The 26,241-nt window shown below is 47.0% G+C and overlaps 1 protein-coding gene across 3 annotated transcripts; it reads right to left on the bottom strand.

Moving 5' to 3' along the window:
- Window positions 1–4,465: 4,465 nt before the first annotated feature.
- AAR2 (AAR2 splicing factor) lies at window positions 4,466–24,987 on the bottom strand. 3 transcript variants are annotated; one of them, XM_061437475.1, is made up of 4 exons: window positions 24,664–24,987; window positions 20,980–21,779; window positions 16,417–16,646; window positions 4,466–5,788 (listed from the first exon to the last, which is right to left on the bottom strand). In XM_061437475.1, the coding sequence occupies exons 2-4, from the start codon at window positions 21,734–21,736 to the stop codon at window positions 5,621–5,623; spliced, it is 1,155 nt and encodes a 384-aa protein (XP_061293459.1). In that variant the 5' UTR covers window positions 21,737–21,779; window positions 24,664–24,987; the 3' UTR covers window positions 4,466–5,620. The 3 variants fall into 3 exon arrangements, with proteins under 3 accessions (XP_061293459.1, XP_061293460.1, XP_061293461.1); XM_061437476.1 differs by having other exon boundaries at window positions 20,980–21,776; window positions 24,664–24,986; XM_061437477.1 differs by lacking the exon at window positions 24,664–24,987 and adding an exon at window positions 24,339–24,649 and having other exon boundaries at window positions 20,980–21,776.
- Between the last annotated feature and the right edge of the window lie 1,254 nt (window positions 24,988–26,241).

Raw genomic sequence — 26,241 nt, 5'->3', positions numbered from 1 at the left:
AGAGTCTGGGTGGAAACATTAGCAGCTGTCATGAACCAAGAGGCCAGCGGGGCCTGCCCACCACTCTTGTAAGTGGCTGACACTGCCAGTTACCAGGCTGGCAGCCTTGGATCCACTGGTAATTATCCCAGATTATGTAACCGTCCTTATTAAGGAGAGCTGTGTGATGGCAGGGCTGTACTGGACTCAGGCTGGGATTCGGGCTTGGAGACTCGGTCGCCGGTGCCTCACCTCTCTCACCTTGACTCCTGTCTACACAATAAGGAATGATAAGACCTTCCTCAAAGACCTGGAGCTCGGCCGGAATAAGGTGAAGCTCATTCCCAACACGTTCCCAGCTGTGAGGAGGGAGGCCCTCAACTCCACGCCAGTTCATGTTAGTCCCCTGGAAGTCCACGGACATCCCCTGGGGGAAGTGGGTGCATGAATGATTCTTGTCCAGGACAAATTAGTACCAACAACCCTTGACTTTCTGTTAGTTGTGAGAACCCAGCGTGACCCTCCTCGTCAAGCACTAGCAAGAAGAACAGCCGCACGGGTGCTGGCAGTGCAAGCACAGCCTACGGTGGCCCTGATTCACTTACGGTTTCTCAACAGAGCCGTCGAGGCCCTGCCTCCGCCCCACCACCCAGAATCCCTGTGAGTTCCTCCCCAGCCCTTGATCATCACCCCACCTGCACTAAGGTACCACATGGACACCTGGGAACTGGCAGGGCTGGCAGATCGCTGATGGGAGAGTTGACAGGGGACTCGTAGTGTGGGGGACCCAACGAGTCAGTAGTCTGCCCAGGTTCTGAGACTTAAGAGGAGGGATTATCAGGGTAGAAGAGCCCTGGAAAGACATCCAGTACATCCCTGATCTGAGTCATGAGTCCAGCCCTAGCATGCACACGTGATCCCACCCTCATCAAGTCAGCATCACCCGTCCGCTCCATTGCACCAGCCTCCTTACTGGTCTCCCTGCTTCCACCCATTCCCCTGCAGTCTATTTCCAACAGGGCAGCTGGTGATCCTGTTAAAACAAAAATCAGACCACGTCACTCTTCTGCTTAAAATCCTCTAATGGATCCCATTTCACTGAGTAAAATGCAACATTCTTGCCACAGTCTATAAGCCTGGGACAACCTGATCCCTCTGTACAGTTGGAGATGGTCTCTCCTTCCATTTTTTGCTTTTATCACTACACTCACACAAAGCTGACCCCCTGGTGCTCCTCTGACACACCAGACACGCTGCTGCCCCAGGGCCTTTGCACGCACTGTTCATTCTGCCTGGAACACTCTTGCCCCAGATACCTGCATGGCTCACTTGTTCACCTCCTTCCAGTCTTGGCTCAAATGTCACCCCGTTTAAATTGCATCATGTCCTCTTGCCCTGCCAGGACTCTCCATTTCCTTCATTCTGCTCTTTTTCCAGAGCATTTCTCACAACTCACATAGTCTGTAGTCTACTTATTACGCTTATTGCCTGCTGTCCCCAACCCTCACCTCACTGGAATGTAAGCGCCCAGGGACAGGCGCTCAGAAAGTGTGAGTTGGGTAAAGAAGGGAAGCCAAGCTCTGCCTCCTGCAGTTTGGAGTCTCTGCTCTGCCTTCTGAAGGATGCAGAGAGCTCCTCTTTCAAGACAGCTCTCCCAGCCTCTCTGTTCTTGGGTGAAGGTCCCACATTTTTCTTCCAACTGCTTCTCATTCCACAGCTCTGTCTCCTCAAGACGAAACTCCATCTGTCGGCATCCCCCTTGGCCAGGCAGAGCCCAGACTTGAGCCAGGTAAAGACGTCTGGAGGCAGACAGAGGGAAAACAGAGCAATCTGGGGAGGGAAGAAGCAAGACAGAGATGCAAGGATGGTGCCCTTGTGCAGTTGCTTTGAAACTGGCCATCTGACATTGCACTGAAGCCTCTTGACTTCTCCTACCTTCCTCCCACCAAGGGTTTTTAACTGACAGCCTGAGAACCCTGAGGATCCTTGTTTTCCAGAGACATCTATTGAGTCTGTGCAGGTGAGCCCCAGATTGAGGACACAGGACAGAAGGCCTAGCAGGTGGGGGGAGGGGCTGGACATGCTCCTGCCCCTCCCCTCAGCAGGGAGCAGCTGACATTACATTTGGTCCTCAACCCCCATCTCAGCAGGGAGGCCCCCTGCCAGTCCATAGCAGGTGCCCAGGGTTTGTGAGGAGAACAAGCCAGCCCCAGAGACAGACACTGGATGCTGCAGAAGAAGGGACTGGAAGGGCCTAACGACTGCAAAGGCTGCCTGGCCCAGCTGTGGTGAGCTCTGGGTAAAGCAGTGCCATGGCCCGTGGGGGTGGCTCTGCGGAGTCACAGGATCGCACCGCCTCCAGTATTCACAGGTAGCTCAGGTGAGCTGCCCAGCTCCGTCCTGCTTTCGGTCTTGGCGGCCGTGACTCAGCGATGGCTTTGCCACGGCATCCTCTGCTCTTCCAGCCCGCGTTTCAGCAGGGGATGGCATCTCGGTCAAGCCAGAGTCTGATTAGTTGGAGAAACCAACATGTCACAGAGCCCTGAGAATATTAAATAATATTTACAAGGGGATGATGTTGGGAAAGTAATTACCGGTGGGAAGAGGCAATCAGTGGCGGGGAACTCCTCCCCTCCTCAAGTGGTGAGAAATGAGCCGGAGCGGGGCCCCGGAGCAGCAGGGTTTGTCACAGGGACAGCGGAAGGCGTTGGGGAATCGCTACCTCTGCTGATTCTGTTAATAGGATAAAGCAGCCTGGCAAATAAGAGCCAGACCCCAGGAGGCCTACATTTGAGGGGATTTGAAAATCAGGCCAGGTCCTGCCAATAGCTTCACTTTTAAATGTGTTAGAACTGGAAGGGAGCTTAGAGATCAGTGATGCCACTGGTTCATGGTTTTCAAGGTTTCTGCCTTCCGAAAACACTGCAAGTGTTAAGTAATAATTAATTTGTTTTCACATTTTTTATTCATCAAAGACACACAGAGGACTGCCAGCTGGGACAAGCAGGAGAAGACACAGTGTCGCTGTCACTGCAGCCCCCAACAAGAGACCTATTGTTGTCGTTGTTGTCAGCTCAGCCGTATTACCTCGTGTGAATGTAGTTTCCCTTTGAAAACATTTAAAATGACACAGGGGTCCATTTTTTAAGTGGAGGGAGTCTGAAGGAGCCTGGAGTGTCTAAACCAGAAATCTCCACTCCAAGCAAACCCTCTCACTTTATACGTAAGTACACTGAGGCCCAGAGAATGTATGTGTCTTGTTCAAGGTCACACAGCTGGCTGTCAACAGGGCCAAGGTTAGACCTGGGGATGCAGAGAGAGGGGAAGGTTGTCCTGCACAGGGAAGGGTAGGGAAGGAGTAAATCATAGTGGATGCAGTGAAGAGCATGGGCTCTGGGCACCAACAGGCTTGGCTTGATTCCTGACCCAATCCTTATGAGCTATGGGGCCCTGGTAAAATGAAGCTCTCTGAGCCTATTTTCCTATCTGCAAAATGGGGATAGTAAGAGCACTGGGGATAATAAGAGTACTGTTGTGAGGATTAAGTGACAGAACAGAGTACTTCTAAACTGTAGCTACCTTTCCTTAACCCATTTGTGTCGGTGGGCAGAGAGGGGTGTCTGTATAGACATGAGACCAACAAGGTTAGAGAACAAGGTCACGTGGCCCAGCTTCCAGGTGTTGCCTTGACAAGGTCATCGGGAGCAACTTGTCTCAATGGAGCTCCAAGTACTAAACCGCGATGCTGTTACTTCTAGGTATTAAGTCAAAACCGAGCGTGCCTCAGAACCCAGGCCGCATCCAGACTGACTGTCTTAGTTTCTGTAGGGTGGGACTTAGAAGCTTGAACTTCGAAAAGTTGAAATGACAATTTACACACCATAAAATCTACCATTTTTAAGTGTGCACTTTCAGTGGTTTTCACTATATAGTTGAACCACCGCCCCCACTATCTACTTCCAGAACCTGTTCACCATCCTGAAAAGAAACCTGGTACCTATTAGCAGTCATTCCCCATTTCTCTCTTTCATCCCTGGTCTCCTCGGATTTGTCCAGTCTGGACGATTCATACGAACAGAATCACAGGACACGCTGTCTTGGTGGCTGGCTTTTTTCACTCAGCACAGTGTTTTCAAGGTTCATGTATGCTGCTGAACGGATCAGGGCTTCATTCCTTTGGAATCTGCACTTTTAACAAGCTCCCCAGGTAGTTCTGATGAGTGGGCTTTGGGGAGAAAAAGAATAGCAGACCCACACAAGGTGAATCTGCTAGTTACTAGATAGATACAGGGCCTCGATCCCTCCTTCTGGTGTGCTCATCCCGCAGGCCCCATGGTGACAGGCGACGTCGCTGGCCGCCTGCCTCCTCAGAGCCTGCAGAGGTGGGCAGGGTCTTCTGGCACCTGGCGGGGAGGACATGTGTGGCTCAGGACAGTGTCTGACTGCGTGGGGCCCTGTGCATCCGCAAGAGACTCACACAAAGGGATTTGGTCTCAACTCCAAGACTTTAATGTACATTATGCTCTTGGAAAAACAATTCCAAGGAAACAAGTGGAACTAAAAGTCTTAACCAGTGGGGATTCTCACTCAGAAACCTGGTGTGAGCCGCAGCCTTGGGAGGCAGTGGGACAGGGACCCTCATCAAGGTACAGCAGTGTGAGGCCAGGGGGCCAGGGCCTGGGTGCGTGATGGGCGAGCCCCTCAGGACACCCAGGAAACAGGAACCATCATCCACTCCTGTGGTCTCCACAGCAGGACAGGGGGACCCAGGCTGACAAGGTCGTCTCTGGAGCTCTGGATAAAGATGCAGAATTTCCAGGAGGCCAATGAAGCCTGTCCAGAGCAAGAACCGTTCTCTTTGTTGCTGAATCTCCAGGTCATCAGAAACAGTCGTGGTGACTCTGGTGAGGAACAGGGCCATCTGGGAGGGCTGCCAAGGGCCACTTCTGGGTCTGAGGCCTCAGAGTGGAACAGGTGGGAGGTGAGTGGCACTAGCGAGGCCTCTGAGTTCAGGGGCCACAACCATCTTGAAGGTTATCCACTGGGACCTCTGGACAGGAGCAAGGAACTTCAGAGACTGCAAGAGCTGACCACTCGCCAGATTTAACCCATTGTCTTATTTCGCCCTCCTCAACCTGGGGCTCCAGAGAGGTCACAGGCCCATGTTTTCTGTGATGTGTTCCCATCCACAAGAGGCAGGCAGGAATTCTGGCTCATTTCCCTATTACCCCGTGTTTAACTTTTAAAAAGTCAACAACTGACATCTCAGACTCCTGGGCAGTCCAGGGTTTCCTGAAACCACTCTATGGAATAAGCAATCTCGGGCTTGTGGCTCAACAGCTTCTCTTCTGGAATGAAGTAGACTGCTGCTGAGGCAGGTCTCTCCCAAGAGCCCATGTGGAATTCAGTTGGGTTAGCACCACAACCTGGCTGACAGGAAACCCACAAGGTGCCTGCTAGATGGGGAGCAGCCTCTCTGGCACTGAAGGGACTTGATTATCGGTGAAGGAGGGGATTCTGGCTCCATCTTTCAGAACCTAGCAGGGTTCCTGCCCCAGCAGGTCCCAGCTGCATGGGTGAATGGAGAAGCCAGGACTGCAGCCGTGGGGAAGGGGCCTCCCCTGGCCGAGAGCTCTCCCACTTAGCCCGTCCCCACACCGTCGGGGAGCTCCACCACCACTGGGGCGCAGTCCTCAGGCTCCGCCTCGAAGTCCCACCGGAACTTCTTCGTCAGGTGAGCTTGGAACCTTTCGGCTTTCTGCCTCAGAGTGGCATCCACAGCAACGCTGCGGGCAGAGGAGAAGAAAACCTACAGAGAACAGAGGAGAAGTCACTCCTGAGAACACGCAGGGGCTGAGAAAGCGGTGGAAATTTCCTCCGGGTGTTCGGCTCTCTGGGGCGGGAGGATCAGCTGCTGCTGGCACAGACTCAGGACACCTGCTGTGCTCTCCCCCAAACCAAGAAAGAAGGTCCAAGCCCAGATGAGAAGCTGGGGCAGGACTGGAATGGAAAATTACTGTCTTGGGCAGAGATGCCCCACTGAGAATAAGGCCAGCAGGGCCATCACCCGGCCCTGCCCTCTGGTGAGATCTACTGGGCACCTGGGCAGGAACTTAGAAAAACAGGCAGCAGCGACACCAGCTGGTGCTAAGAAAGGTGTGGGGGGCTTATAGCCCCTAGGTCCCGTAAAAAGCCCCAGGCCCTAACCCGCTGAGGGTGAACTGCTGCTCTAGTCTAAATGGACTCCAGGTGTGGGTACGCACTGCATACAATGTGAGGTATGTAGTCTCCTTAAAAGCGGTCTTTGATTTTTTTTAAATTGTGGCAATATATGCATAACACAAAATATACCATTTTAACCATTAAAAAATTATAATTTAAAACACTGTACTAAATACATACACTAAATATATATACCATTTACGATTTTAAGAGTACAGTTCAGTGGCATTAAGTATATTTACATTATTATGCAACCATCTCTGGAACTTTTTCATCTTCCCCAACTGAAGCTTTATACCCACTAACTCCTCATCCCCCCTCCTCCAGCCCCCGGTAACTATCATTCTACTTTCAATCTCTATGAATCTGACTACTCCAGGTACCTCATGGGGCTTCCCTGGTGGTTCAGTGGTAAAAGAACCCAACTGCCAATGCACAAGATGTGGGTTCTATCTCTGGGTTGGGAAAATTCCCTGGAGAAGGAAATGGCAGCCCACTCCAGTATTCTTGCCTGGGAAATCCATGGACAGAGGAGCCTGGTGGGCTATAGCCCAAGGGGCTGCAAAAGGGTAGGACATGATTTAGCGACTAAAAAACAACAAAAAATCCCCAACAGGTACCTTATATAAGTGGAATCATACAATATCTGTCCTTTTGTGCCTGGCTTCTTTCTCTTAGCATAATGTCCTCAAGGCTCACTCATATAGCATGCACTAGAAATTTCCTTCTTTTTAAGGCTGAATGATATTCCATTGTATGTATATACCACACTTTGTTTTCCGTTCATCTATCAACGGCCATTTGGGTTGTTTCTATGTTTTGGCTATTATAAATAATACTGCTATGAACATGAATCTAAAAATATCTCTTACAGAAGCCTTGCTTTTGATTCTTTGGGGGTATATACCCAGAATGGACTGTGGGATTATAAGGTGATTCTATTCAATGCTTTGAGGAACCACCATACTGTTTTCCACAGTGGCTGTGCCATTCTTACATTTCCATCAGCAATCCAACATCTCTAACATCTTTTATTTTCTGTTTCTTTTTGTTCACAACAGCAACCCAAATGGGTGTGGCAAGCATACTGGAGTGGGCTGCCGTGCCCGCCTCCAGGGGATCTTCCCAATCCAGGGATCGAACCCGCATCTCTTACGTCTCCTGCATTGGCAGGTGGATTCTTTATGACTAGCGGAAACGCGGGCAGGGGCAAACAAGAGTAATTTTCTCTACATCTGAAACTCCATTTCAGACTGTCCTGGATCTCAATCCCTTCTAAGAATGATAGCAAACTCATTTCTCCTCCTCACACTATTTTACTATTTTCAAAGAAGTTTCACAGAGTAGCCCAATAGATCCTCACAAGGCCCTGGGAAGACACACTGCTGCTGCTGCTGCTGCTGCTAAGTCGCTTCAGTCATGTCTGACTCTGCAACCCCACAGACAGCAGCTCACCAGGCTCCGCTGTCCCTGGGATTCTCCAGGCAAGAACAGTGGAGTGGGTCGCCACTTCCTTCTCCAATGCATGAAAGTGAAAAGTGAAAGTGAAGTCACTCAGTTGTGTCCAACTCTATTATGGAAACGGAAGCTAAGGGGAGTTAAATGCCTGGGTCAAAATTACCAGAAAGGAAGTAGTTTTCCCAGACTACTCACTGGCTCCCTGCAAGACCACCCTAGACAAGCGGCATCAGGGTGACAGCAGCAATTTGATCCACGTCACCCTCGTGCCCCAGTGGCCGTAGACCACCATGGAAGGAATATGGGCTCCAGGGGTCTTGACCTGACAAAGGTAACAGGTGGACTCTGCAGCCGCTTCTAGAGACAACCCCCTCCCGCCTGCCGCTCCACTGCCTTCCCGTTGGCAGGTGGAGTGAGGCTCACGTTTGTAGTCTTTGTTTGCAGCCACTCTGTTCGGGTGGGAGCAGGGACAGAAGTGACAGGGGAGGGGGTACAAAGGCAGAAGGTGGGGGGGTTACAGAATTTGGTTTCATTACTTGAGAATTGACTAAACACAGGAGCAGGAAGCACAGCCACAACAAAACACGGGATCAATAACTAATTAGAGGGGCTGTGCGAGCTCGGTGGCCAGCGGGCAGTGGGGAAGCCGGCGGCCTGTCTGCGGGCGGCTAATGGAGCTTGCTCTGGAGCGCTGAACTCGGGGAGGGGCCTGGTTCGGGAAGCAGAGAAGCTTTGTTGCAAACGGCCTTAGCGCTGGAGGCCCTGCACCCTCATGGGTCTGTCTCCAGGGGTCCTGATGGCTCAATTAGCAAAAGCCTCCTCTCCTTACATGGTACACTGTGCTACTCGCTTCACAGTCCTTCCTCTCCAGCTGCCTTGAGCAGCAACCCAAAGATGCTCCATCGTCTCTTCTGTGTTTCTGCGCACACAGGCGATTCCCTCTGCTTATAGCCCCCTTCCACCCCTGCCTTCTCCTCCTGCACCTACTGTTTTCTACTAGTGACCCAAGCTCAGCTCAGACGCCACCCCTTTGGGATGTCTTCCCAGACCACGGATGGACCAGGTGCTCTTCTGCGCTCCCCTGGTGCCCAGGGTTACGTGGGACACAGTCTCACTCTCGGTCAGTGCTAATCCATTTACTACTGAGCTCTCCCAAGAGATGAGGAGCAACTCCAAAGCGCTGACTCCTTTACATACCTGCATCCCGCTCCCCTGGTATGAAGTCTGACATATAAAAAGGACCCATGATACGTTTAATGAACGAAAGACAACCATAGGTTCTATGAAAATCCATTTCTGGGTTCCTCTGGCACAGTGCCTGCACCAAATGATTGCTCAATAATTATGTGATGGTGCTGGACAGAGTAAGGGACTCATCCTGGGGAGGAGGTGGCTTATTTACAAGGCCCCTGAATGCCACTGGTTCACAGGCCATCTCCTTGTGACAGGACTCTTATAAAAGCCCAAGCTGAAAGGAACTGCTCCAACCTCTGCTCCCCCAGTACCACGCCTGAGCTTCCCTTATGGCATTTCTCCCTCTCTGCTTGCATCTGTGATCTATGCCCCTTCAGAGTACAGGTCACTTCCTAATTATCCATGTGACCCACATGGCAGATTGCCCAGGGCCTGGCACAGAGTTAGAGCCCACAGGATGCTCCCTGAATGGATATGAATGAGATGGAGGGATCACCCCGCCTTCAGCAACAGCCAACAGCAAGGGACTGAAACAGGCTGGGCTCAGACTCATCGTTCACACTCCCCACCACCAGCGGGGCAACATCAACTCTAGGCAGGTACAACAGAAGCCTTCAGTCTGAAAAATAAGGCTTCAGATTTAAAAAGTGCTATGTCCTTTTTGAAGAATCTTTCAGTCTAATCCTTGCTACAAACCTGGAGGTAGGAGGACAGGAAATTACTATTCCCATTGTACAGATGAGGATGGTGATAAATGCTGAGCAAGTGATACATGTCAAGCAAGATGCAGTCCAAGTAGGGAAACTGAAATCCTTCTTCCCTACCAAGACCTTCTTTTTGTCTTGACACAGACTTAATCCATCCTTGATATTTTAGCAGTGCCTGTGGGGAGCCAAGGGGCCTGGAGACCAGGTTCTTCTGGAACTGTGCCTTCTGTGGGCCTCCAAGACCCAGGGCACAGTCCAGGTTCACTGTTTTAACAAACCAACTTTATTGAGGCATAATTTACTTACAATTAAATTCATCCACTTAAAATGTTTGATTCATTTTGATGAATGTATACATCCATACACTGACTTCCCCAGTGGCACAGTGGTAAAAGAATCTGCCTGCAATGCAGGAGATGCTCAAAAGACCCAGGTTTGATCCCTGGGTCATGAAGATACCCTGGAGAAGAAAATGGCAACCCACTCCAGTATTCTTGCCTGGAAAATCCCATGGACAGAGGAGCCAGGCAAGCTACAGGCCATGAGGTCGCAGAGTCAGACACGACTGAGCAACTAAACAACAAACAACAATATACCCAGGCAACCAGTATATGACATAATCAAGACAGATAAATATCTGTTTATAGCTTTTTCTTTTGGTACCTAGTTCTATGAGTTTAAAGGCCCACATCCCATCACTATCAGGATATTGAACAGTTCCATCACTCCAAAAATATTCCCTCATGCTGTCCCTTAGGGATCAAATCCTCCCCTGTCCCTAGCCCTGGACCCACTGATCTATTTTTGTCCCAAGATTTTACAAAATTCACCATTCAGAAGAGGAGATATTTAGAGTTTCACATTGAGACAGATGTTTAGACAATTTACTTTGATTCTCTTATTTTTAGATCAATTGTATGCCTTCTTATGTAAATTTAGTAATGATCTGGTTACTGTGAAACAGTAAACTTTTTAAAATCACTGAGAAATGAATCACCTTAATATGGGAATATTAACCCTGGATATTTTTAAAAAACATTTTACAAACATCTGTATTTATCTAAAACTAAAAGCAAACCCATTGGGGATTTTTCTTCAAATGTAAAAAAAAAAGGTATTAATACATCTACCATTAAGTCTATATATTGTAAAATTGTAAATTATTTTAGTCAGAAAAGTGAAAGCTTTCTTTTAAACCCAAGTTAAATAAATTGAGTTCAGTCAGGTCACCTTGAGAAATTCCAAATGCCACGGTAGATAGCTGAGTCACTTCTTATCCTATTTTTTGGCTAGACCAAAAAGATGCAATTTTCTAATTTTTTAAACTCCCAGATGATTATTCAACTTAGAATGAAACTAGCCAGAGGTAGGACATTTTATTTTCACTTGCAGAAGAAAGTGGTGTTAAAAGCAAGACTATCACTTCACAGTGATTATCAAGAAGACAAAAAGCAGCAGCAATCATGCTTTCTAAGGTCAATTTAAAGAACTCAGGATGTTTTATCTGGGGCACTAATCACATATGGGAGATTCAGAATTAAAGTTCAGCCTTGTCATCCACCAGCTCTGGCAATCCTGGGCAAAATTATTTGTTTCCTCATCAGTAAGGAAATCAGTAAAATGGGATTATATGCTTAACTTCTTAAACTGTTGTAAGGGCTAAACACAATATGTACAGGAAATGTGCAGAGGTGACAGCTGACAGCAGGAGGTGTAGGAGCAGGTGGGTGGAGTTCATCATGGCTGGTGTGATGATAAAACACAGGTATACGCTGTTTTACTGCACTTCACGGCACTGCAGGTTTTTACAAATTGAAGGTCTGTGGTAACCATACATGAAGCAAGTCTATTGGTGCCATTTTTCTAACAGCATTTGGTCACTTTGTGTCTATGTCACATTCTTGCAATTCTCAAAATATTTCAAACCTTTCACCACCAAAAAGATTACAGTTCTCTGAGGGCTCAGATCACTGACTCGATGGACATGAGCCTGAGTGAACTCCGGGAGTTGGTGATGGACAGGGAGGCCGGGCGTGCTGTGATTCATGGGGTTGCAAAGAGTCGGACACTACTGAGCCACTGATCTGATCTGATCTGATCTGAGGGCTCAGATGCTGGTTAGCATTTTTTGGGGAATAAAGTATTTCTTCATTAAGGTTGTTTTGGGACATAATGCTATTAAACACTTAATAGACTATAGTATATGACAGTATATGACTTCTAAAAAATAAATTTCTTTACTTGGCTGCACTGGGACTTAGTCATGGCACACAGGATCTTCAGCTGCAACATGTGAAGCCTCAGCTGCAGCACGTGGGATCTAGTTCCCCAACCAGGAATCGAACCTGACCCCCCTGTGTTGGGAGCATGGAGTCTTAGCCACTGCACCACCAGGGAAGTCCCAGTGTATGACTTTCATATACACTGGGAAACCAAAAAATTCACGTGACTCACTTTGGGCAATATTTGCTTTATTGTGGTAGCCTGGAACCGAACCCATATCTCCAAGGTATGCCTGTGCTATAGACATTGTCAGAGCTAGTGTTCTCCCTTGAGAGTTAAAGATGGACAGTATTTAGAATACTGGCAAGAAATGAAGCTGGAAAGCCTATTTGGCCTACTGTGACTAAAAGTATTAAAAAAAAAAAAAAAAAGGTTACATGACTATATGCCTAAATGCTATGCAATCAGCAATAAGAATTCTTATTTTGTACATAACTCACTTTATAACATACTATTAAATCAGATTATCCTTTCATTGGCTTTAAACAAATCATGATGACTCAAGTTGCTTTAAGTAAAAGAAAAAACTGTATCTATTTTTGTAAAACAAATAATTTTTATTCATGCTAAATCCACGGGATTTGTAAAAATCCCAGTGGCATCTATTCAAAGGGGCCTCTAATGGCAGAGGGCATTACATGGTTGATTTTACCCAAGCTAATGTGGCTAAGTGCTCACTCACAGACACCAGTCCCCCTCTGTGGGCAGCAGCCGTTTAAACTCTGAAGTAGGAAAGCTGCTTCCACTTACTTGGCGACCTGTGGGGAGAGCAGGCAACTGCTGAGGAAGGCTTTTATGGGCTGATTCATTCCCTCACAAACACCCGGAGGTGAGTGCCTGTGTGTGGGGGGACTGGATCTCAGTGCCAAGATGGCATCAATGTAACTCACCATGGAAAAAGTGAAACAAACTTTTGTAATATCTTTTCCACATTTTGCCTGTTGAAATCTGTGTCATCCTTCAAGCTCATGGCCAAATGCCCCCCTTTACAAAAAAGCCATTCTTGACCCTCTGTCTCTTAAATCTCAACCCGTGTGAATGAACCAACCAACCAACCCTCTCTGGTGCTCCTAATACTCTTTGATCGGACTTCCCTGTTTACAGTATTGTAGCACAGTCATCTATTTACACTGTCACAGGAATTATGTGCTGTGTCCATCTAAAAACACCCAGTAACACAAAGTAAGATAAGTGCTAAACCTCAGCTAGGTGTTGAAGATAACCAGATGGACAAAAATTAGGCTTCTGGAAAAAGCCCATGGCTTAGTGGGGAAGTCAGACAGACAATACATACATTTCAGCAAACACAGCCTGTGCCGTGTAACAGTGACAAGTACAAAGCAGGCTAATAGTATGGAAAGGAGGGAGAGATCAGAGATGGCACCACAGAGAGCGATGCCTAGTGGGCACCTTGTGGGATGAGGAGTACACAGCAGGCAGGGAGAAAAGCAAGGTTCAGTTAAGAAGAGGTGAAATATGGGTATAAAGTTTTAGTTGTAGTAGATGAGAAAGTTCTAGAGATCCACTCTATTCATAGTTAACACTACTGTACTGTATCCTTGGACTGCAAGGAGATCCAACCAGTCAATCCTAAAGGGAATCAACCCTGAATATTCACTGGCAGGACTGATACTGAAGCTGAGGCTCCAATACTTTGGCCACCTGGTGTGACGAGCTGAATTACTAGAAAGACCCTGATGCTGGGAAAGACTAAAGGCAAAAGAAGAAGCGGGCAGCAGGGGATGAGATGGTTAGACAGCATCTCCAACTCAATGGATATGACTTTGAGCAAACTCCAGGACACAGCAGAGGACAGAGCAGTCCATGGGGTTGCAAAGAGTCAGACACGACTTTAGCAACTGAACAACAACAACTGCACACTTAAAAAATTATTATGAGGGTAAATCTCACGTTATGTATTTTTTACAGTTAAGAAAATAAAAGGGAAGCATGAGACAACATGCAGGTCTGGCGACTTGCAGGGAGACCACTGCTCCTGCAGTTGATGGGGAAACGGGAAGAAAGGAGACGCTGGAGAACAGATTAGCAGCAGGATCAGCATGGACCTCGTGACCTAGGTTTGCAGGCAGTAAGGACCACAGAGAGCCAGATCACAGGTGCCTTCTGGTGGCAGAGTGCGAGACAGACGGATTAACAGGGATAAACACAGAAGTTGGTAAAGTCTGATGCAATCCAGATGAGACCAAAAGGCCTGGGTTAGGGAAATGGTACTGCCTTCTAAAACACTTAATGCTATCTGGAGTCATTTGGTTAATTCATTTGTTTACTTTCCCACCAAAACATAAACTCCAAGGGACTATGTCTTGCTCATAGCTATATTTCCCATCCTAGATCAGAGCCTTGTATACAGGAGGTGCTCAGCAAATACCTGCTAAATCAATGAAGTGAAGCCACCACACAAGTCCTTCAACTTCCAGAGTTATACGTCAGCTACCTGATAAAAGGGACTCTTCCAACAGTATGCTGGCTTCAGAAAAGTGTTCTGTACCTCCAAGAAAGAGGGTAACTCACGTATGTGTCCCTCAACACTTTCAGAAGAATGTTGTACATAAAGAAAGGATGCGCAAAAACAGATGCTGATTTATTTTTTAAAAGGCACATGTCCTGGATTTTTCCAAATAGTGACACTGAATTTTCTTGGTGAAAACTCCAAAGACAGAATGCCTCTAACCATCAGCTTTGCACACCCCACCTGGATATTGAGCAATCCAGCTGGGCCCTTTCTGCTTCATAAATCATTGCTGGCAACAAAGCCTCAGCAATTAGAGCTCAGCTGTTGGTTGCGCTGACAATGGCTGGGACAGCCAGTGACACAGTGTGGCTCTCCTGTGTTTGCGCGACAGCATTAATGCACATCGCAAGGGCAGTGTGTATTCCCGCGGGCCACAGCCACCGCCAGAGGCAGGTTAGCAGGCTGAGGCCTCCTACTGCTCTGCAACCCACAACCCAGTAACTGTGGAGCGGATTTCCCCTGCAGAGGAAGAATAAAGGGATTTAATTTCTCTGTTACATCAAAAACCAATAAAAGGGCAGTTTTATAACTTGTATGAAGTGGAATATGCCAGGCTCAAACCATCAGCTTGCCTGACTCATCCCTCGTCTGCACATGTCCTTCAACATCCAGAGTTTTATCGCAGCTGCTTGATCACAGGGACTCTTCCGACAGCATTTTGGTTTTAGAAAAGTGTTCTTTACGTCTGAGAAACAGGCCCCTGATGGTGTCGCCACTAATGTCAATCAAGACTCTTTCCAGAGGGAGAGACACTGTATTCAGTACGTAGGGGCATAAGCACAGGCCTGAAATCAAGGCTCAGGCCTGGGTACAAATCCTGACTCTGCCACTTACCAGTTGTGTGACCTTATGTGAATGATTTAACCTTTGTAAGTCTCAGTGTTCTCATCTGTAAAATGGGAATAATCCTCCCTGCCTTATGGTGCTCCAGAGAGATCAAATGAGGGAACCCACATAGACAGAGAAGCATGGTGCCCATTAAATGTCAACAGGCATTTCATGACTGTTCATTCCTCCCCTTACCATGCGTGGGAGTGGGAGATGAGTGACCGGCCCCCTTTCAAGGGGTAGGCCTATGGGGGTCTCCCACACAGGGAGAAGAAAGCAGTCCTGGAACAGAAAGTATGGAAACTGACAGCCTGCAGCTCTGCCTCTTCTACACTCGAGAAAGTTACAAAACGTGAGTGACAGAGGCTGTCCCAAGAACATAAAGGGAGCTAATCTGTTTGCAAAGGGAGGAAATAGCACAGGATGAAGATTTTAAGTTGTTTGAAGCTTCTTCCCTAATTACCACTCATAATGAAAATTTAATTGCTGAGTTAAAAGCAAATTTCACTTTTTTCTATCAGAGAATCTCTGCAGAAATTGGCACATTTTGTTTGAACAGGAAATCAAAGTTACTTTCGTGCTTAAATGAGATCTAAGCAGTTGCAGATGTTTCCTTGGGAATAACTAGCTTCCAAACTCTGTCCTACTGGGTTGCAGCAACTCACAGTTCTAGGCCAGGAGAAAGAAAAACTGTTTTGAGTGCAGTTGCTCGAGGGGTGGGGCTGATTCAAATTCCAAGTGCCCCACTGCTAGGCATGTTGGGGTGAGGCAGGGAGAAGAGGGTACAGAGAGAGGGTCTCTGGCATTATGGAGCTTACAATTGAGTAGGAGAAAGAGAACCAGGGAATAGTCTATGATTAGGAAATTGAAGTGAAGAAAGCTTGGCTCAGGAAAGCATTGTTGTCCAGTCGCCAAGTCGTGTCCAACTCTTTTGTGACCCCTTGGACTACAGCCCACCAGGCTCCTCTGTCTATGGGATTTCTCAGGCAAGAATATTGGAGTGGGTTGCCATTTCCTTCTCTGGGGGATCTTCCCAAAGTGGGGATCAAACCTGCATCTCCTGCATTGGCAGGCACATTCTTTACCACCGAGTCCCTGGGGAAGCCCCAAGGAAAGAACAGCAAGAGACAGAAATGTAAGCCTCTGTGGGTGCTTTCACACACCTTGGCCTTCATTCTGATCCACCTGGGTGTCAGCCAGAAGCCCACTCACCTGTAAGGTGCTGGTGAGGAAGTTGTCCTGGGAGACAATGTCCACAAAGAAGTCGGCAGGGATCTCGCCGAGCTGGTGGTACAGGATGGAGATGAGGTTGACGTAGAGGCTGTGGTGCTTCACCATGGCCTCTTCTGACCGGCACAGAAGGTTCAGGAGCCGCTTCCAGTGCTCGAAGGCCTCGTACACATTCCCCAGCAGGAAGCACACGAAGGCAAACTGGAGCTCACCTGAAAGGTGCAGACAGGAGCGATGAACCTGAGGGAGCGGGGTGCTGGCTGACTCTACTAAGCCATCAGAGCCACTGGACCTCAGCCAGAAGTGGCTGTCTAGCCTTGTCACTCCTCCAGAGCCTGGCATGGGGTTTTGCACCTAGCAGCTGCTCAATAAACGTTTGCTGAACTGCTATAAACTCAAGCCATGAGAAACCCAACTGGTTTTGGACCAACCTAGATAGCATATTGAAAAGCAGAGGCATTACTTTGCCAACAAAGGTTTGTCTAGTCAAGGCTATGGTTTTTCCTGTGGTCATGTATGAATGTGAGAGTCGGACTGTGAAGAAGGCTGAGCGCCGAAGAATTGATGCTTTTGAACTGTGGTGTTGGAGAAGACTCTTGAGAGTCCCTTGGACTGCAAGGAGATCCAACCAGTCCATTCTGAAGGAGATCAGCCCTGGGATTTCTTTGGAAGGAATGATGCTGAAGCTGAAACTCCAGTACTTTGGCCACCTCATGCAGAGAGTTGACTCACTGGAGAAGACTCTGATGCTGGGAGGGATTGGGGGAAGGAGGAGAAGGGGACGACAGAGGATGAGATGGCTGGATGGCATCACTGACTCAATGGACGTGAGTCTGAGTGAACTCCGGGAGTTGGTGATGGACAGGGAGGCCTGGCGTGCTGCGATTCATGGGGTCGCAAAGAGTTGGATATGACCGAGCAACTGATCTGATCTGAAGATCAGATTGCAAGAGAAGAGGCACACTGAGTATTTACCTACCATTTAACAAGTTAACAAAATGGGTCTGTGGACATTATGCCAAGTGGATCCTCAAACTGGCTGCCCATCTGAATTACTAGAACTTGGGAAAAATAAAGCTGCCCGAGCCTCACTGCGAGAGATCCTGGTTGAGGACAGATGATGGAGCCTTGGCATCTGTAGCTCTAACAAGCTTCCCGGGTGAGTCTGATGCAGATGGTCTGCTTCAGGGCAGGGAAAGGCTGTGTAACACTACCGAACCCTCAGCCCAACTCCATAAGGTGGTCAGGGAAGGGGGTATTTGCCTCAGTGTACAGATGAGGTCAAGAGACTTGCCCAAGGTCACACATCTAATGCTTAGCAACTGAACAACAGAAAGATAGAACAGATTTCTGTTGGGTGGGAATAGTTCTAGGGCCTTCTAGAACAGGAAAATTCATGAGTACTTGTTCCAGGGTGAGCCTGCCAGCCAAATTTTTTGTTTGTTTAATCATAGAGCTCTATGATTTGCTTGCTATGAGCAGCTTGTGACTAAGAGCATGGGCTCTGGAACCAAACTGCCTGGGTTCAAGTCTCAGCTCCACCACTTCCCAGTTGTGTGACCTTGGGCAAGCTACTTAATCTGTTTATGCTTCAGTTTCCTTATTTGAGGGATGCAGTAGAGATTAAGTGAATCGATACAGTATTGCGTTGGCCCCAAAATTCATTCCAGCGTTTCCATAACATCGTATGGAAAAACCCAAATGAACTTTTGGGCCAGCCCAATACGTATAAAGCATTCAGCGTAACGCTTGGTGCAAAATAGCACTCCAGAAACCTCAGTTATTATTCCCACATTCCCAGCAGATCCCTGTCGCAAAGAGACCTGATGGTCCAGAAGCCATTGTCTTGGATGAGCAGCTGGGTCTCTGGGTGCCAAGATATACTGTTGCTGATCAGACATGTTTTTTCTGGCTTCAAATTTAAGGGGGACTTCTGTGGTATATCCACACGTGGGCCATAAAAAGAACAGATGTGGGACGTCCCTGGTGGTCCAGTGGTTAAGACTCTGCCTTCCACAGCAGGAGGGGCAGGTGTGATCCCTGATTAGGGAACTGTAAGGTCCCACATGCTGTGGGGTGTGGCCAAAATTAAAAAAAAAATGTACTCAACACTAAACACCTCTTTAAACACATGGTGTCCAATTTCTGTCACTTCTGGAGCCCTGGAAAAACTAGTTCTCTGTTCCCAGGCTTGTGGAACTAAGTTTGATTTGAGCAGATAGCTACGGGGTCTAGACGTTTTAGACATTTGATCAATATTTTCAAAATATAGTCACGTTTCCTCTGTATGACAGAGGTTAATGATTTGCTTCTTCAGTTGGCTTTACCTGGTTAGTTTGTGGAAATACGAGCTGCTTCTCTGAATTTAGGGCATTCATTTAAATTTATACATTTCTGGCTTAGTCTAAAATTAAATTGAGATGAGAAATAATTTCAAAGAGCTGTCATAAAGATACAGTGATCCTTCCAACAGACCTTTTCACAAGATTACTTTGAAGAACTGAAATGTTTAGGAGGTAGAAAACAGGATTTCTGTTCATTTTGAAGCCAGGATTTCAAGTGTTACTTATTAAATGAAAATAGATACACACCCTTAAATTGTCCCTTTTTATCAGCTGAGCCTATTATATAAAAGGCCCTATATTCAAAATTCTCACTGATCTTCCAACAGAAAAATATGCAAATATTAGACTTGTAAAAGAAAAAATATTAATAGCTATTAAAGATGTGACAAGTTTGCTGTCACTAGTAATCAAAGAAATATAAACTGAAACAGGAAGTCATTCTTCAACTATCCAGTCAGAAGAGGACTTTGCTAAATCACCACGTCAAATGCCATGTCAAAAGGTGATGGGCCACAACCTCATCAGCAAAGATGCCTGACCTTCTCCTGGCAGCATGCACACTCTGATCCAACAATTTCAACCCCAAAATATGCAGAAGGGCACACCAGGAGACTCTTACACTTACAATAAGGAAACCAGGAACATCTTAAAAGATTCATTAACAGGGGCTGGTCCAATAACTATGGAAGTTCAGTAGCCACTAAAGAGAAGTGACCATTTCAGTGACATGGAATAATATTTATATTAAAGCAGATTATAGGATAATATACTGTAATCCTGTTTTTGTAAAAATATCATATATACACAAACGTATAATTGAATAAAAAGACTAAAAGGAAACAGAAACATATTAAACTGAGAAATACATACAAATATGTACCTTAAAAATGTGTATGTATCTTAAAAACATTTTGTATGATTTAACTCCTTTTAAATTGTCAAGGTTTGTTTTAAGACCCAGAATATGGTCATACTTGTTTATGTTCTGTAAGGATCTGAAATGAATGTATATACTGAGGTTGTTGGGTGGAATGTTCTATAAATATCAATTAGATCCTATTCGTTGATGCTATTGTTGAATTTCTATAAATATTTGCTGATTTTCAATCTAATTGTTCAATCAATTTTTGAGTTTAGTGTTGAAGACTTAAAACTGTTGTGGGTCCATCTATTTCACCTTTCAATTCTATCAAGTTTTCATTCACATGTTTTGCAATTCTGTTGTCTGCTGCACACAAATTTAGAATAGCTATGTCTTCTTTGTGGACTGGTGCTTTATCATTATATAATGTCATTCTGTGTTTCTAGTTAAAAAAAAAGAAAGAAAAGTACAACAAAGTGAACAAAGATGGCTATTTCCAGGTGGTGGGATTTGGACTTTCATTTTTGTTTTCCTTTAAAGATAAATATGTTATTTTTTGTAATAAGGGGGGAAAACAACAATAAAGACTGTAACAGTGAAAAGAAAATCACTGTTCTGGTTGAGAGTCAAGAGTAAACTGATGGGGCAGGTGGAAGGCTCCCAGGAACACGGATGGGCCGGGAACCGGGAGCCCTGGGCTCCAGTCTCACTTCAACTGTATCACTTAGCAGTCAAATCCCTTCCCTCTATGGACCTCAATCTGTAAAATGTAGTGGTGGGCAGGCGAGGCCACACTATGGGTTCCCTGACACGGGACTGTTTGCATCAGGTTCACCTACAGCACTTGTCTGTCAGGCAGACAGACAGGTAAAATGCTGGGAACCTACTCCAGATCTCTTGAATCAGTCTCCAGGGGTAAGGCCTGGGAATCTGTACCTTTAAAATATATATATATATATATATATATATATATATATATATAGTTTATTTATTTGGCTGCATCAGGTCTCAGTTGTGTCATGCAGGACTTTTTGTTGTGGTGCACAGGGTCAGTAGTTGCAGCATGTGGGCTTAGCTGCTCTGCGACCTGTGGGATCTTAGTACCCCGAGCAGGGACTGAACTCAAGTCCCCTGCATGGCAAGGCGGATTCTGAACCACTGGACCACTAGGGAAATCCCTGGGAATCTGTTCCTTTAACAAGCATTCTGGGTAAGACCCCCTCCTAGCCAGGTTTAGGAACCACTAGACTAAATAATCAAAAAGGGACTCCCTATTCTCAAGCCGCTCGGCTACACACCCCTCCCCTGGCCCACTCTCAAAGCCGTGTTCCTCCTCACCGAGCACGTCCTGGGGGCTGCAGGGGAACTGCTTGCTGAGCACAGTCTCCAGGGCATAACTCAGGTCCATGCTGTGCCTGGTTATTTCAGCCGGCGTGGCACCTGCCGGGAACATCTGTGTGGGCAGCTCGGAGAAGCGGATCTCGGTGCCGGCCCTAGGCTTCATCTCAGGCAGCCGGGCCAGGCCCTCCTGGTAGCTCTTGCACTCGGCACCGCAGCGTGGGAGATTCTGCCCCACCCGGTCCTTGGTGTGCCTCATGGAGAGCACGGGCAGCACCTCTGAGAAGGCACAGATCTGCCGACTCTCAGGCTGCAGCTTCTCTACGGTGGCCTCGCTGATGAAGTTGGTGAGGGAGATCCACTTCTTGAGCGTGGTGTAGGGATAAGGTCCCAGGAACTGGTCCAGCTCCTGGAGGTTGGCCCTCATGGCTTCCATCTCAGCCTCTGGGGCTGGGGACAGGTCGACCTCTTCCCGGGCGGCATCCCAGCGTAGGACCTTTAGCCCCCGCTGCTGCAGGTTAAGGAAGAAGCCCATGCGAGGGCCCACCTCCCTGGGATTGGCCTTGTCCACAGAGCTGTAGTGGAGGAAGTGGATGCCTGGCGGGATCATCTTCACGCCCCGGAACTTGGGCCCCACTTCCCAGGAGTTGTAGTCAATGCCAAACTCTGTCCCCTTGGGCATATTCAGGATGACCACGGTGGCCCCTTCAAAGAAGAGGCGCCTGGCAAGCTCAGGATCCATCTGCATGGCAGCCATGGGGCCAGGGGTGAGTGATCAAAAAGAAAACTTTTCTATTCTGCTGAAAAAGAAAGAAGTCAGAGTTAATCAGAACCTTGGGAAGGATTATTCATTTGCTGAGCATTCTCTATGTGCCAGATACTGAATTAGATCCCTGAAATAATTCAGTTCAGTTGCTCAGTTGTGCCCGACTCTGTGACCCCATGGACTGCAGCATGCTAGGCTTCCCTGTCCATCACCAACTCTGGAGCTTGCTCAAACTCATGTCTATCAAGTCAGTGATGAGTTAGCCATCTCATCCTCTGTTGTCCCCTTCTCCTCCTGACTTCAATCTTTCCCAGCATCAGGATCTTTTCCAATGACATAATTTTCTACCTTAATTTTCACCACAGGTAAAGAAAACAATACTCAAAGAGAAGAGGATTTTTGTTTCTGAGTTTAATGAGCAAGAACACTCACTTCACAGCTGGAAAGACATCAGTTAAAGAAAAGAGACATGTTCAAGATCACACAAGGACCCAGTTAGAACTTGGGTACCCTGCCCTCCAGGCCAGTGTTCTTTCCACTGTGCACTTCGAAGCTCCTTCAGATCTCCTTCAGATCTGAGATCTTCAGATCTCCTTCTCATAACAGAGGATGAAGGCGGAGAACGCCTGGTCCACTCTAAAGGATTACTGTGCCTAAACTGTCTTAAACTATAATTCTGTCTAAAACCTAGAAGATTCGAGAAGCATCCACCCAGTTTCCCATAAGCCTCAGCGAAGACCCAGAAATGGACAGAAGGTGGAAACGGGGTGCTTAGCATCTAAAATTCACAAAAGATTTGGGCAGTGGAGAGCTTTTCAACCACAACCCTCTTCTCCTACATATGTACACATATATATAAAATATGTATTTTATATATATATATATATATATATAAATCTAAAGTCCAGGGAGTGAAACAACTTTCCAAAGGGTCCACAGTCAGTAGCAGCTCTGGACTGCTCACCCAAATGGATCCAGGTGGCATGGCTGGCCTCGGATCAGTATTTAGAAGACAAAGACCTTAGAACATTTATTTTTATCTACCTCTGAACTACCCATGAGGACACATTGATAAGACTTCTGTAAACAGACACAGCCTCTGCATTTATAAGGATGGTTCCAACATGAACTAATTTAAACAGAACACATCTAACTCTCTAGTCCCAAGACACCACCTATTCAATTCAACAAATAACCCTGGAGAGCCTGCAGGATTTTTGCCAGACACTAACAGAAATAATCATGGAGAAGACAGTTACTGCCCTCCAGGCACTTCCAATCTAGCCAGACATATCAACAAGACCACAAAACTTCACAAACAGAAGAACCAGCTGCCTGTTTAATTCCTGTTACTCATTTTAAACAAACAAAACAATACCATGAGGAAAGGAAGACCAATCCTTTTCCCAATATGGAAAGGACATATTTTATTGTCTTTACCCAAAACCCACATGAATGATTATGACTTTAAATCAGCATTTTTTTTCAAACTGCAAGTCACAACCTGATAATGGGTCAAAAGATCAACTTAGAGGATCTCAACCAACATTGTTTGTTTTTTTTTTTTTAATAAAAGGGCAAAATTAAAAAAAACCAGAGCACATCCTAAGTAGTAAAGCTAAGTACTGTTTTCTGAAGCTTTGTGTGTTTGTATGGACTCTTGGTCACCATGTAAAATATATGCGTTACTGTAGGTCACAGTGCAAAAAGTCTGAAAGCCACTGCTCTAAATAATTTATATCATCTTACCAATCTTGAGTTCAAAAGGCACTTAATATGTTTGCTAAATGAACAGCTACTGCATTTAGAATAATTGCTCATCAATTAGCCATTTTCCCGGTGGCATCTGTGTGCTCCTCTTTGATAATGCCACTTCTTTCTATTTCCAGCTGATTGTAATTCTCTTCACTATATCTTCCACAGTTGGCAAATGACCTGGCACAAAGAAGATGCCTTGAGATGCAGAGAATCACATCTACCCACTTCTCTCCACCACATCCTTAATCTAAGCTACCATGTCCCTCAGCCAGATTGTCCCTCCAGTCCGTTCTCCATCCAAAAGCCAGAGTGACCTTCTCAAACCGCCAGTCTAAGCATGTCACCACCCATACTTAATATCCTCTGGCTCTTGGCAAACGAAACTTCCCCCTGCGACCTACAAGGCCTGTATGGCCTGGTCCGTGGAAACTCCTCCAGCTTGTCTCATATCATGCTTCCTCCACAAGCTCTGTTGTAGCCACACTGACCTCTTTCAGACCCTCAAACAGAGGCTCCCCTGATAGAAAACTCTTCCCTCCTGTCTCAAACCATTTTTCTGATCTCTGCTCAATATTCACCTCCTCAGCAACGCTTCCTTGACCTGGGGCTAAGTCAGATCTGCTGTGATGTGCTCTCAAAGTGCCTTTTATCTTTCCATTTCACTAATCACAGCTGCAAGTTTGCAAATATTAATAGAGGGCTGTCACCTCCAGGAGATGCGGGTCCTTCGTACCTCTAGCACATATTAGACGCTTGCTAAACATCTGTTTAATAAAAGCACGATATTCATTTTGTAGATGAAAAACAAAGACTTGGTTCGGGGAAAAGACCTTACCGAAGATAGAGTAAATCAGAATCACGTCAGGCGGAGCAAAGGCCTCCGAGCCCATAAGTTCTAAAGTTAGGAAAAAAGAAGTTTGGCACGTGCTCCCAGGAAGTTCTGGCGACGGCGAATCTGACGGTTACTCGGGGAGCAAGTAAGAGTAACCTATCTGAAAGAGGCAGGTGGGTCTCACCACCGGCTCAAGACCGGGACGCCACAGTCCCAGCTCGGTGTCCCAGTTCAGGACCTCCGCGATCCCCAGCCGAAAAGAGAGATGGCCGGACCACACAGACAACGAAAGCAAAACAGTTAAAAGAGGACAGGAGGGTGAACTCACCGACTGGTGTCTCGCCGAGGTCCAGGGACAGCATAAGCGCACCGGAAGTTCTCCCTCTTTGGCGCCGGACGGGAGCAACGGGAAAGGGGCCGGGCGGGTCCCTGGGTCGCGGAAGAAACGGCCCGTGCCAGCAGGTTCCGCCCCATCGAAAGTCTTTTGCTACCTTGAGTTAATGGATTTAGTTCTTGAGCCCGTGGATAATAACTTTCATCAAACGATGCATTTTATATCCCGGTCCAGAAACACATCCGCAAGCCACGGCTTTTCGGTTTCAATCAGTCGTGGTCTCTGAGGTTCGTAGACTCCTAGTCATCCAGTAGCCACAGTCAAGAGGCTCAGTCATAGTCCTGGTCAGACGATCTCAATCCGAGTGAGTGTCACAGTTGGCCCTTTATCACCTGGTCTTAGCTTCCAACCATACTCAGCTGTAAGGGAGAGCTTCATAAACCCAGGCCAGAGAGACCCAGCCTAACAGCAGCGGTCACCACAATGGTCCTTCCAGCCATAAACACCCGATATCTTCTGGCAGTGCAGGCCTAGTATGAAATCTCAGTCAGGCTGTATATGCACCTTGAGGCAGGGAACCTGTCTTGTTCTCCGCTGTTTTTTCTGGAATCCAGCACAAAGACCCAGTTCAACACATATATTATGCATTTTATTAATGACAGTGATTCTTTATTAATTAGTGACTTCTATTTTGGAGCCTAGCCCTGTGCTGGGTGGTTGTATCAGTCAGGGTTCAATCAAAGAAGCAGAGCCAGCAGGAGGTATTTAAGAGCTTTATTACAAGGAATTGGCTTATGTGATTCTGAGGGCTGCCTAAGGAAATACAAAATCCAGAGGGCAGGCCCCTTGGGTATATGATTTCTAATCCTTGCACTAACCCTAGTAAGCAGACTCAGTATTCCCAATGTGCAGAAGAGAAAACTGAGGCTCAGAGCAGTTGCACAGCTAGAGAGAGTTCAGGCTAGGATGCAAACCAAGGTCTGACTGGTGACTGGCTCTTCTTGTCTCTCTGCTGCTGCTCCTTAGCTTGCCTGTCACAATTCCTCAGTGACAGCTGGACATGCCCATCTGTCTCAGTCAAAATTCATCTCTTAGTGGGTTGCAGACTAGACTGGGCCCTGCAGTCATGGTTGATCACAACGAGCTGCCGCAGGATTAGCCAGAGATGGCCTCCATCAGTCACAGTCATGCATGTCAGTCTCAGCCTGTCATGTCAGTTCCATTTCCTGCATGAAGAAGCTCAGCTCCCTCCCCACCCTCCCCATTCCTGGTCTTGGGTGCTGAGCATCATGGTCTGTTTTCATGATAAGCTCCCTGTTCCAGCTGAACTCACCATCTTCTGAGACTCCAGGGCACTGAACTCTGGGCACAGGCACTGTTAAATGGTAGTCCAGGAATCTCACGTGGTGGGTTGCATGTCTGTTCAAATCAGGTTTCTCAACCTTGATACTACTGAGATTTGAAGCCAAATAATTCTTTGTTGTAGGGCAGCTGTCCTCTTGTGTTGTAGGATGTTTAGCAGGATCCCTGGTTTCTACCCACTATATGTTAGTAGCATCCCTCAGTTGTGAC

The sequence above is a fragment of the Bos javanicus genome, chromosome 13, assembly GCF_032452875.1.
Source record: "Bos javanicus breed banteng chromosome 13, ARS-OSU_banteng_1.0, whole genome shotgun sequence".
NCBI classification, from domain to species: Eukaryota; Metazoa; Chordata; class Mammalia; order Artiodactyla; family Bovidae; genus Bos; species Bos javanicus.
Note: the sequence above shows the minus strand (reverse complement) of the source record. Positions and strands in the feature narration are given on the sequence as shown.

Coding starts and splice junctions, on each gene's coding strand:
- AAR2 (XM_061437475.1), bottom strand. CDS start 21,736: ATGGCTGCCATGCAGATGGATCCTGAGCTTGCCAGGCGCCTCTTCTTT. Junction 16,647..20,979: donor CAGCCCCCAGGACGTGCTCG/GTGAGGAGGAAC, acceptor TGCACCTTTCAG/GTGAGCTCCAGTTTGCCTTC. Junction 5,789..16,416: donor TCCTCACCAGCACCTTACAG/GTGAGTGGGCTT, acceptor TGTTCTCTGTAG/GTTTTCTTCTCCTCTGCCCG.